The sequence below is a fragment of the Kogia breviceps genome, chromosome 8 (assembly GCF_026419965.1).
Source record: "Kogia breviceps isolate mKogBre1 chromosome 8, mKogBre1 haplotype 1, whole genome shotgun sequence".
NCBI lineage: Eukaryota > Metazoa > Chordata > Mammalia > Artiodactyla > Physeteridae > Kogia > Kogia breviceps.
Genome location: NC_081317.1, coordinates 42,139,339 through 42,152,296, shown reverse-complemented (window position 1 = coordinate 42,152,296; position 12,958 = coordinate 42,139,339). Strand labels below are relative to the sequence as shown.

Below are 12,958 nucleotides of genomic sequence, written 5' to 3'. Positions count from 1 at the left end.
ATTGTCTTATAGTTTTCTGCATACAGGTCTTTTGTCTCTTCAAGAAGATTTATTCCTAGGTATTGTATTATTTTTGTTGCAATGGTAAATGGGGTTGTTTCCTTAATTTGTCTTCCAGGTTTTTTGTCGTTAGTGTATAGAAACGCAAGAAATTTCTGTGCATTAATTTTGTATCCTGCTACTTTACCAAATTCATTGATTAGCTCTAGTAGTTTTCTGGTGGCATCTTTAGGATTCTCTATGTATAGTATCATGTCATCTGCAAACAGTGACAGTTTTACTTCTTTTCTGATTTGGAATCCTTTTACTTCTTTTTCTTCTCTAACCGCTGTGACTAAAACTTCCAAAACTATGTTGAATAACAGCAGTGAGAGTGGGCAACCTTGTCTTGTTCCTGATCTTAGAGGATATGGTTTCAGTTTTTCACCATTGAGAACGATGTTGGCTGTGGGTTTGTCACATATGGCCTTTATTATGTTGAGGTAAGTTCCCTCTATGCCCACTTTCTGGACAGTTTTTATCATAAATGGGTGTTGAATTTTGTTGAAAGTTTTCTCTGAATCTATTGAGATGATCATATGGTTTTTCTCCTTCAATTTGTTAATATGGTGTGTCATGTTGATTGATTTGCATATATTGAAGAATCCTTGCATTCCTGGGATAAACCCCACTTGATCATGGTGTATGATCCTTTTAATGTGCTGCTGATTCTGTTGGCTAGTATTTTGTTGAGGATTTTTGCGTCTATGTTCATCAGTGATATTGGTCTGTTGTTTTCTTTCTTGTGACATCTTTGTCTGGTTTTGGTATCAGGATGATGGTGGCCTCGTAGAATGAGTTTGGGAGTGTTCCTCCCTCTGCTATATTTTGGAAGAGTTTGAGAAGGATAGGTGTTAACTCTTCTCTAAATGTTTGATAGAATTCACCTGTGAAGCCATCTTGTCCTGGGCTTTTGTTTGTTGGAAGGTTTTTAATCACAGTTACTACTGCATTATTTAAATGATGCAACTGAAGATTCAAAACAACCACCCCTCCCCCCTTCCAAATTAGACCCACCTAATTTAATTGACAGGCAGAGTGACATCTTTAAAGATCCTTAAGAATCTTTAAGGAATCCAGATATTGTGAGTCCATCCTTAGATAAGGAAACTCAAGCAATTATCAGATTTTGGCTCTAGAAAGTAAAAAATTTAATAAAATAGAATCTAAAATCTGGGATTCTCTATTTATAAAATATTCCACTGAAAGAAAATAAGTGTTGACAAAGATGTATAGAAACTGCATCCCTCATAAACTACTGGTAGGAATGTAAATGCTGCAGCCTCTGTGGGAAAAGTTTGACAGTTCCTCAAGTGGTTAAATATGAGTTACCATATGATCCAGCAATTCCTAGGTATATATCCAAAAGAAATTAAAGCACACAAAATTTTTAACTGAATTTTCACAGCAGCATGATTTATAATAGCCAAAAAGTGGATGCAACCAAATGTCCATAAACTAATGAATGAATAAAGTAATGTGATGTATCTGCAAAATGAAATATTATTTGGAAACAAAATGCATACACACTATAACATGGATGACTCTTGAAAACACTATGCTAAAGTGAAAGAAGTCAGATACAAAAGGCCACTTATTGCATTTTTCTAGTTATGTGCAGTGTCCAGAACAGGCAAATTCAGAGACAGATTACTGGTTTCCAGGAGATGGAAGAAGGGGGAAATTGGGAGTGATTGCTAACAGGCACAGGATTTCTTTTTAGGGTGATGGAAGAAATGTTCTGTAATTAGATACTGGTGATGACGGCACAAACCCATCACTACAGGGTGTCTTTTCTCCACCAGGTGATTTCTTAGGCTCTATTTTGTTTTACTTTGCAAAGGACTTAATTCAGTCAAAACCGGAGAGAGAAGTGGGAAGTTGTATACCTTAAAGATTTCGAATACAAGCTAATGGGAATCTGGCTACTATTTTCACTGCTTGCAGCTGATCCAAATTCAGAGAGAGAAGGTTCTGATCCAAATTCCAAGGCGCCAAACTGGACATTTAATCCTGTGACATCTGCTGAACCAGGCATTTCCACTGCAGAAGCTGGGATCTGAAAAAGCAAAACCATGATGTCAGCAACAGAGGTCAGAGGTTCCAAGTCCCAAAGGCCTACAAAGCTAACAAGCAATGGGTTCCCAGGGCATTGTGGGCAGGCCTGAGGAACAAGGAGTGAAAGGCTGAAAAGAAGGAAAAAGGAAGATGATTTTTTTTTTTTTAAAGAGAAAGGGGGCTTCCCTGGTGGCGCAGTGGTTGAGAATCCGCCTGCCGATGCAGGAGACACGGGTTCGTGCCCTGGTCCGGGAAGATCCCACATGCCGTGGAGCAACTAAGCCCGTGAGCCATGGCCACTGGGCCTGCGCGTCCGGAGCCTGTGCTCCGCAATGGGAGAGGCCACAACAGTGAGAGGCCCGCATACCGCAAAAAAATAAAAAATAAAAAAATAAAAGAGAAAGGAACAGAGCAAAGAAAAATTAAAAAGTTAACCGGAGAATGGTCAGTGCCACCAACTGCTTCTTTGAGGAAAGAGAGGGGCAAGGATTGTGGTGAAGGATGAGTAAAGAAGAGGGGCCTCTAATGAAAGCATTACCTGGTCAACGAACCACTCAACCTCTGTCTACAGAACACAGCTAAATACGTAAGAACAGCAGGTCCTCTGAGTTAAATACACAAGACCATCAGATTTCCTGAGCCAGACCTGTAATTTGAATGGACAGTCCCTGTCTCTTAGCACAAACCCATTCCCTCTATATTAGCCCAGTTGCTCAGAAATGACTGAGTCCTCATAAAGCAGTATACTATGTACTTGAAAATACCAAAGGAACTAAGTGTTAAAATACGTCCATCTTTGGGACTGTGACTTCACGATGGAAGACCCACCTTAGAAGCTGGAGGTATTCGCCGCTTAGGGAGTTTGATGTGTTTAGGCTGTGGCTGGTGAGCAGACACGGCGATGTTTTCGACAGTCATGCTGGGAAGCTGTAGAAGTTTGTTCACAGTGGATGTACTGCTGTCTCTGGGTGCTGACTCTCGGAGTTTCACCTGGGAAGGAAAGGACTCCAACCCAGGAGGAGGAACAGTGACTGCCTGAGTCTGCTGCTGCTGTCGTTGGCTCAGTTGGCTAAGAACAGGGGATGGCTCAGGCTGAGATTTGAAGTCTAAGAAGGTGGGGGGGGGGGGGGGGGCAACAATCAATCATTTAGGCACATGAGCTCACAGCTCCCTCTTCCACCAGCACTGATGCTGAAGGGTTGCTGTCATCACTAGTTTCTCCCAACCGTCTTCTAGCTGAATCCCAAATGTGGTGTGTGCGTGTGTCTATAATGTTTAACAACTGGTATATGATAGACTGAAAGGAACACCTGAATGGGTTTGTAGCTAATGTCTTATGCAGAGAGGAGATTTAGTTTATGCTAAAGCATATGGGGTGGGGAATAGGTGTTTTATATTAACTTCTGAAAACTATTTTATTGATTTTTTTTCAGTAAGTAACATATGTGATATTACAAAATCTAAAAGGTACAAAAATCCACATGAATGTGATGTGAATACAAATCATCCTTCCACCCCATCCCCAAATTTGATCCACAGAAGCAGTACCCAGTTTCTTGAATATCTTCAGATATACTGTTTCAGTATATATACACAGACACAGACACAGACACAGACACACACACACACACACATACACACACACATCTTGCTTCCTCGCAATCCATTTAATTTTCAGAGACTGTTCCACATTAATGTATAAAGAGCTACTTCATTTATATAATTACAAAGTAATCCATCATACATAGGTATTGATTTTTAAAACCAGTACTATATTAATAAACTTTTAGGTTTTGCAATCTCTTGCTATGAAACACAATGCTGCAATGAATATATTTTTATATAAGACATTTTGGTCAAGTGCAAGAATCAATTGCTAAAATACAGTTGCTGGTTCAAAGAGTGACTATATTTTAAATTTTGACAAACACTTCAAAATTCCTATCCATAGACAGAACACAAACTTTTTAACATACTGTAATACCACACTTTTATCCTTCCTAGTTTGGTGGAAAAATAGCAGAAAAGACACAAATTAAAATGATATAAGTTTTGGGACTTCCCTTCTGGTCAGTGGTTAAGAATCCGCCTGCCAATGCAAGGGACATGGGTTCGAGCCCTAGTCCGGAAAGAACCCACATGCCATGGAGCAACTAAGCCCGCACACCACAACTACAGAGCCCGCACGCCTAGAGCCTATGCTCCGCAACAAGAGAAGCCACCGCAATGAGAAGCCGGTGCACCACAACAAAGGGCAGCCCCCGCTCGCCACAACTAGAGAAAACCCGCGCTCAGCAATGAATGACCCAACGCAGCCAAAAGTAAATAAATTTTTTAAAAATGATATGTTTGGCTAAAAATCACTGCATATTGGGCTTCCCTGGTGGCGCAGTGGTTGAGAATCCGCCTGCCGATGCAGGAGACACGGGTTCGTGCCCTGGTCCGGGAAGATCCCACATGCCGCGGAGCAACTAAGCCCGTGAGCCATGGCCGCTGAGCCTGTGCGTCCGGAGCCTGTGCTCCGCAACGGGAGAGGCCACAACAGTGAGAGGCCCGCATACCGCAAAAAAAAAAAAAAAAAAAAATCACTGCATACACTTAAGTTTTCTTCGCCTATGAACTCTGTCCATACCCTCTCTCTTTTTTTTTTTTTTTGCGGGCCTCTCACTGTTGTGGCCTCTCCCGTTGCAGAGCACAGGCTCCGGACGCGCAGGCTCAGCGGCCATGGATCACGGGCTTAGTTGCTCTGCGGCATGTGGGATCTTCCCGGACCAGGGCACGAATCCATGTCTCCTGCATCGGCAGGCGGATTCTCAACCACTGCGCCACCAGGGAAGCCCCATACCCTCTCTTGACTATTTTTTTACTTCGTTGTTGGTCTCCTTGATTTTCAGTTAGTTTTTATATTAAGGAAGTTAGCCCTTTGCCTATAATACGAATTTATTTTCATAGGTTGGCTCCCTTTTCATTTGAATATGGTGTTTCCTATCATATCTAGAAAGGTCTACCTCACACAGAGTATATCAAAATCTTCCCATGTTTTTCTCTATTATTGCTCTAGATTCATTATTTATGTTTGGGTATTTCACTCATTTGGCACTTTGCTGAAGAGTGGGAGTTAGGGATCCAACTTCATTTTCCAGCCAGTTACCAAACAGAAATAAACCATCTTTCTACCACTGAGTTGAAATGCTACCTCTGTCATATAGGATAGAGGTTGGCGATCCTTTTCTGCAAAGGACCAGACAGCAAATATTTTAGGCTCTGAAGGCCATCTGTTAGCAAATTCTCAACTGTGCCTTTGTAGATTGAAAGTAGTTATAGGAAAAACAGAAATGAATGGCTGTGGCTGTGTTCCTATAAAAGTGTACGTACACAAACAGGTGGCAAATCCAGTTGAAGGTTTGCCATCCCATGACTTAGTATATTTCCATCATAGATGAATCTATTTCTGGCTTGATATTAGAGGCATGTACAAAGAAGAGAGGCTTTTAAAGAATATGGGAATAGCACACTCAAATCTAAAAAGTCACACCACTCATCTGTTAAGTGTGCAGAAAAAAGTTAACATACATAGGCGGCCTATAGCTGCCATCAGAAATGCCAGCTTGCAGATGGGCTCTCAGCTTCTGTCTGGGAACAGGGAATTTTGGTATGTTCTAGGCAAAGGATGCCTACACTCTAACTGATAAAAGGGATTCTCTGCTCCTCGATTATTTGTACAATGCGGTTTATGTTGAATACTTGCTTTCCTTCTGGGATTCTACAATTTTGGTTTGTACTAGGTGGAGGGTGCCCATATAACCAGTCCCCCAGTAAAAATCTTGGGCACTGAATCTTTAGTGAATTCCTTGGTAGACACGACTTCAAACCTAGAGTAGCCTCAGGTACTTCCATTCAGCAGAGAAATGTGCTTCCATGTCTCTCAATACACCCTAAACATAAACCAGACAGCTGACCCTATGGTTAAAGTAACCCCCTGCTATTGTGGCATGTGTGTGTTGGTGGGAAATGGTGGTTTAATGTCACGAAGTCTATGGGAGTACAGCTTACTCCCAGAAAACATCCAACTTACACACGATGCCTTTAAATTATAAACCACAGACATTAAGTCTGGACCAAATCATGGTGGATACACGCATGTGTTAGAATCAGAAAGCAACCAGAGGATGTGATTTAAAGTGTTGTCCACATTCCACCTTCTTATTCTAATAAAGCTCAAAAAAATCTGTCCAGGCATTTATTCAAAGTGTTGTTTCCTTATATTTGCATGACTGTTCCCATGCTTTTGCACATCTCTTCAAGGTATGTACTTACTACTACTACTAATATTAACAAATAAATGCAGGTATTTATACAATGCCAAGCTGACTGATTTAACTCAGCAACTCTGCAGAAGTTCTACTAAAAAAGAAATATGTCTGGTCAAACCCACATTAGTGTGCAAAAGTCAACCTGCTCTGCTAATGTTCGGCATGTCTTCACTAGGGGCAAACCACCACACTTACCGAAATACACACTTACCAAAATGACTAAGGACTGAGGACTGGGATGCTGAGGGCTTGAGGTCCCAAGAAGAAGCGGTTGTGGGAGGACTTGTATTATTCTGCTGTGAACTTGGGGTGGTGGTAAACTGGCCCAAACTCGGAGCTTCCAACTGGTCCAAAATCTGGGAGCTGGTGATGTTTGCCATTTTGGAAGGTGTGAGCTCTCCAAATCCTGAACCAAGGACGGATGACTTTAAAGGGAAAGAAAAACAAAAGTCCTCAGCAATACAGAATTTCTACAATAGGCTCTAAAACACGGCATGTATTTTCACAAGGATTTAAAAAATTATAACCTAAAACATTCTGAATTAATAAGAATCATCCCGAGTAAATACTACATGAAAACATGACTATGCAACAAGATCTGACTACATAAATCCAACAGTCCTTCCTGATTCTGATATAAGAGGTTAGAGGGGGGCTTCCCTGGTGGCGCCGTGGTTAAAAATCCACCTGCCAATGCAGAGGACACAGGTTCGATCCCTGGTCTGGGAAGATCCCACATGCTGCGGAGCAACTAAGCCTGTGAGCCACAACTACTGAGCCCACGTGCCACAACTACTGAAGCCCGCGCACCTAGAGCCCATGCTCCACAACAAAAGCCCGTGTACCGCAATGAAGAGTAGCCCGCGCAAAGCAACGAAGACCCAACGCAGCCCCCCCAAAATTAATTAATTAATTATTTTTAAAAAGAGGTTAGAGGGAAGGGGAATATTTTCCCTAGATTTTAAGAAATTGATTTTCATTTAAAAAGTGATGTCACAAGTTCACAAACACAATACTACTTTTTTTAAAGTAAAGAGAAATACCATGAATAAAACGACAGAGACAAGCCTAAAAAACAAAATACAGTCTTTAACTTTTTAATGTTTTTAATAGGTTTAGTCACAGAGAGATCAGCCATCAGGTCATCCTGCAAGATCAGATGCAGGTCGCAGTACTTACTTAAAAAGTTCGTATTCCAAAATCAGATATGAATTACACAGGTGGTATTTTATTTGTGTATTGAGCAGATTCCCTGGACACTGCTGTGTTTATTTCAAGGGGTTTAGATGACTAACTACACCAAATATGCTCCCAATGTGAATAGACAACATACAGTGGCAAATCAACTGCATTTTTATGTATCACGATCATTCAGTTTCTGGAAAGGTTAAGTCCTTTGTCAAAAATAACTTTGCAGGGACTTCCCTGGCATTCCAGTGGTTAAGATTCTGTGCTTCCACTGCAGGGGGCACAGGTTCGATCCCTGGTTGGGGAACTAAGACCCCACATGCCATGTAGTGTGGTCAATAAATAAATAAATAAATAAGTAAACAAGCAAACATTAAAAAAATTTTTTAAAACACCTTTCCATAACCATCTTAAAGGTTAAAAATAGAAATGATTTGCATTCCATCAAAAGGTCAGATCTAGAAAGCGGAATTATTTCTGCTATCAATTTCCAAAGGCATGGACTATCTATCCCAGTTGTTCTAAAGATATCCAAATTCTCCAAAACTACGTTGTCGGCAATTATTGCACATCAAACACAGAATCTGCTTCTATTAGAACAGTTGTGCTAACATTACTTATCGCTACTAATGATTCTGTGCTCATGCTGCCCGCTAACACTACTCTTATGTTGCTATAAATCCACCAAAACCTAGCTCAAGCCTACTTGCTCAATAAAGGCTTCTTGGATGATGTTTCTATTCTTTCTCTTTTTACCTAATCTCTATCCTGTTTCAGCATTTAATCTTAACGCATTTTCTGTGTATTTCACAACACGATGACATCACTGCATCAATGACTAGCACCTTGCTTTACGTAACACTTAGCACAGGACTTTAATTCCACCTATGCATTTCAATCAATGGGGGCAGTTTACAAATGTGTCTATTGGTACACTTGCGCACATGCACTCACATATACATAAGCACACACAAGTGCCCAACTCCCAAGCCCAAAGATTCTGATTGGTCTTGTGTAGAATCTGGTATAATTTGACTATTATCATTATTAATGTTGTTATTAACTAAAGTTTTCCAATGATTATAAAAGTATAGTAGGGTCGGAACTTCCCTGGTAGTCCAGTGGTATAAGAATCCGCCTTCCAATGCAGGGGACACTTAATTTCTGGTTGGGGAACTAAGATCCCACATGCCGTGGGGCAACTAAGCCTGCGCGCTCTAGAGTCCACACGCCACAACAGAGAAAAGCCCGCGTGCTGCAATGAAAGATGCTGCGTACCGCAATGAAGATCCCGCGTGCTGCAGCTAAGACCCAATGCAGCCAAATAAATAAATAAAAATATTTTTTTTAAAAAAAAGTATAGTCGGGTTGAGAACCACTGCTCTAATATGCTAAACAAACAGTTCTTACTCCAGTTTCTCCAGATGTTGTCTACAACAAAAAGCAACATACCTGAGGGACGCTGTAAAAAACAGAAACAAAAACTCAACTCACGTCTTATCTACGCTCTCAGTGGCCTATGATTCCAGCAAGTCAGCAAGGACATCACATCAGTATACCAGTGGCAGAAGGAGAAAGGAAATGGATAGTTCAATCAAAGTCAGGGGTATTACTGGGCTCTCTCAAAACAGAGACAGCACCCTGCCTTGGGCCTGTCCGACTTCAAGCACTGATACCCTCTCAAACACTATCAACAATGGCACTAAAAATGTCAAGTTCCCAAGCCAGTTACACTTGACATGACATGACATGACTATGCAGAGTAGAAGATAGCGATGAAAAGTTTACATATTCAATTCTCCATTTTTTTTTAGTGAACAGCAAAGGATTTTGAGTCAAGTGGGAGAGGGTGATTATCATATATCGTATTCATAAGAAATTCCATTTCTCAACTGTAGATTTCAGGTAAAACATAGCAAAGAATGAACCAAAGTAATTGTCACTAGGGAAAGCTGTGGATCTGTGTTTATTGTCCTTCCAACCTCCCCTCTGCCAACTCAGAACTGCCCACACTTGGATAGAGACTTGAGTTCACCATTCTGCAGCTACATTCTTTCATGTTCTACGCTCTTTTATTCCCATCACGTATCTTCATATGCTTCACTAAAGGTTCCTGAACTTCTTTCTGATGGGAGTTTAATTCTTATGGGAGCCAGAGTCATATATGCAGCAACAGATGACACTGTTCCATTGAAAACGCATCCAAATTTTTAAGGGCCTCTACTACATAATGTTTGGAATAACAAATAAAAATGCAAAAAATGTAAGAACCTAGGCAGACCTAGAAAGAACTGTTCCCGCATATTAGCAAGCCAATACTCACAAACATTAGCATTTAAGTAAACTGGAAAACAAATGAAAATTTAACATCTTAAAGTATAGAGACAGACTTTGAAGAAAAATCCAAGAAAAAAAAATCATTAGTAAGAAGGATGTCTAACTAAATGATTATGACCAAACTAATTCATAATTCAACTAATCATAAAGAAATATTTTTATCTTCATCCAGAAAACTCAGCAGTTGAATTCCACATGGCATCATCAGATATGTGCTTGGAAATTATCACATCATTGTTTTCTGGACTGAGATCTAGTGTAGACATTTTTATATGTAAAAAATAATCATAAGGCATGTGTCATTCTAGAATACATTTGTTCATGGGTACATTCCTTAAAATCCCATACTGAAATAAAAGTGAGTTACCAGACTCTGAGGTGGGTAGGGATTGACAGCAGTGGAGCTGCCAGTCCCTTGTGCCAGCTGATTGTTGTGCTGAGAATTTGTGAAGACAAGGGCTTGGCCAAAGCCCTGCTGTTGGGAAGTTTCAAAGGAGTTGACTTCTGAGGCTTGACTGTGAGGAACAGGCTTCTGGAGCAAGGCTACCAGATCAACACTAAGCAGACAAAAAGCAAATGAAGAATGAGTCATTAGCAAATCTCACCAAAAAAATGAATTTGAGAAGTGAATCAATATAAAATAATAAGTTCAGGCTAAAAATAATCCCAGTGACGAAAACCTTTGGAAACTGGAGTTTAAGGAGCCAAAAGCTGGGAATTAATCATCCGCCACACACTGCTCCTCCCCAAACAGGCATACCGAGCCACAGAGACCGAAACAGGGCTTTGCAGAGAAGAGAAACGAAAATGTGCATTAAGATGTTTCCACAGAAATGGCACAATGACAACCGATTTGAAAACCTGGAGCAACTGAGTACACTTAAACAATTCTCTCAAGTCTGGCTTGTTTCCTTTAGAATATCTGGCTCCCTTTATCACTTGAAACCAGTCTCTCTTAAACTTTCCTAAAGGAGAGTGAATCCATATTTTTGAGGAATGAGGACCAAAGCCATACTAGACCACTGAAGCAGTCTGACATTTATCATAAATATTCCTATAAGTTCTGCATTCTATCCAATAATATATTTACATTTATATAAATCTCATATAATTTCTCTCTTAAATATTTAGGAAAAAATGCACAATGTATTAACAAATACTCTGTTAACTAGAATTCTTATAATGTCCCCAGAAAGACAGAGATTCAAATTGGAGAATCATGGTCTTAAAACCTGAAAGCATGAGGAAGAAGTGATCTTCCAAGTAATATACTACTTGACATGGGAATGAGCCACTAATTTCTCCACAGGATGACCTAACATGATAATTTGCTCCATTAAATCTTTTTTTTTTTTTTTTTTTTTTTTGTGGTACGCGGGCCTCTCACTGTTGTGGCCTCTCCCGTTGCGGAGCACAGGCTCCAGACGCGCAGGCTCAGCGGCCATGGCTCATGGGCCCAGCCGCTCCGCGGCATGTGGGATCTTCCCAGACCGGGGCACGAACCCGTGTTCCCTGCATCGGCAGGCAGATTCTCAACCACTGCGCCACCAGGGAAGCCCCATTAAATCTTTTTAAAGGCCAGTTCCAGGCAGTTCTCCTAATGGAAACTCTGACCATGCCAGTGAGGCAGATTCTGGAAGGTCAAATAATTCAAAACTCACTTGTGATATACAGCAAAGTTCCTAGGCCTAAGTTTCTCTCCTTATCCACTACCAACTCTCATGTTCCCATAACCGGATTGAAGTTATGGGATCTAGTATTTTGGACCCCAAGGTAATGTTCTAACTTATGACAGCCTAATTCTAGGGATACAAATCCATGGTGGTTATATTACATATGACCCATCTTAAAAGTTCCATCACTAAAAAAACCAGAACCAAGTTCGATTCCAAAAGATTGATAAGCCATATGCATGAAAAACAGTCCAGCACTGTCTTCTGAAAAATAACCATTGAAAAGGTCCACTTCTTATTTTTTAAATGAAAATGATCCTATCAAATTCATTGAGTAGTAAATACAATGCAGAAGTTATATCCGTTTAAGGAGAAATTCTGAGCAATTCACAAAATATATTGCAAGACATAACCTTTGATCGTTTTTATTTCCCTATAAAGAAGTCTTATAACCATCACATTTAGCAAGAGATTGAGCATGTTGGGTTCAAAACTGTCTTCAATGCTCAGATGTCAAATATATCAAGGCTCTCATCCTTCTAGATCATTGCATTTTGAAACCATAATCAAAGGTTTTTAGAGTTATTGTAAACACTAGGATGCAAATAAATGCTTTTCAATAATTCAATTCTACACACATTCTATGTTTCTATTACCCCCAAAGCTCCTTCCTTTTCTGTAATCTATGAAGTTAGTAGATTAAAACTAGTAGAACCCATATAAAATGAGAAGTTTGTACTACCCTGAGAAGATCTAAATAAATGGTATTATATGAAGAAACCAAAGGATAGTTCTGTTAAGTTTATCTGTCAAAAACAGTATGCTTACAGAAGTAAAAAAAAGAACCATTAAATAGATTTAACATTATCTCTGTCACAAATTCTAACACAAACATAATTGCTATTTTAATTCATCAGTGATCACAACAAATTAGGAAATGACGGAGGCTCTGTCAGCTCACCAAGTAAGTCAGGGATAAAATAAAAGTCTTACACAAGAAAGAGAAAAAACAGAAAGAGTCAAGAAAAGGGTAAAAAATAGAAAGAGATCTGGGGAAGAAAACAACTCTCCTGAGGCAAGAAATTTCAATTATGCTTTGACTAAAAAACAAAAGGTGGGGGAAAGCGTTTACCTTTGCCCAGGTGTGGCAAGGTGCTCTGCTGGAACAGATGAGGAAGTGAAGACCTTTGTTTCAGAAAGCTGTAATGAAAGGATTAAAAATATTTTAATCTTATTTTAATCTTTATTTTAATCAAAATGTATCAAATTCCTGACAATTTTTAGTCACTGGTACTCTTATTCTAGTTCACCCAAAAGGTGGTCAAAGGAAAAGAAATATACGAGTGATCA

General features: G+C 39.9%; 1 protein-coding gene and 1 non-coding gene across 37 annotated transcripts in view; both read right to left on the bottom strand.

Moving 5' to 3' along the window:
* Positions 1-12,958, bottom strand: part of UBAP2 (ubiquitin associated protein 2) — a 161,324-nt gene that overhangs the window by 24,163 nt on the left and 124,203 nt on the right. For 35 of the 36 annotated variants that reach the window (XR_010841949.1, XR_010841950.1, XM_067041326.1 and 32 more), the window contains 5 exons: positions 12,741-12,808; positions 10,303-10,492; positions 6,622-6,835; positions 2,926-3,203; positions 1,929-2,098 (listed from right to left, as the gene is read on the bottom strand). Coding sequence is in view for 34 of the 36 variants with exons in the window: in XM_067041326.1 (XP_066897427.1) it covers positions 1,929-2,098; positions 2,926-3,203; positions 6,622-6,835; positions 10,303-10,492; positions 12,741-12,808 (920 nt within the window). In the remaining 2 variants the exon portion in view is untranslated. Of the gene's footprint in view, positions 1-1,928; positions 2,099-2,925; positions 3,204-6,621; positions 6,836-10,302; positions 10,493-12,740; positions 12,809-12,958 lie in introns of those variants that run through there. The other variant, XM_067041355.1, reaches the window with a different exon arrangement.
* Positions 10,102-10,182, bottom strand: LOC131762066 (small nucleolar RNA SNORD121A). The gene has a single exon (XR_009337148.1). It is a non-coding gene; the product is annotated as a small nucleolar RNA SNORD121A (small nucleolar RNA).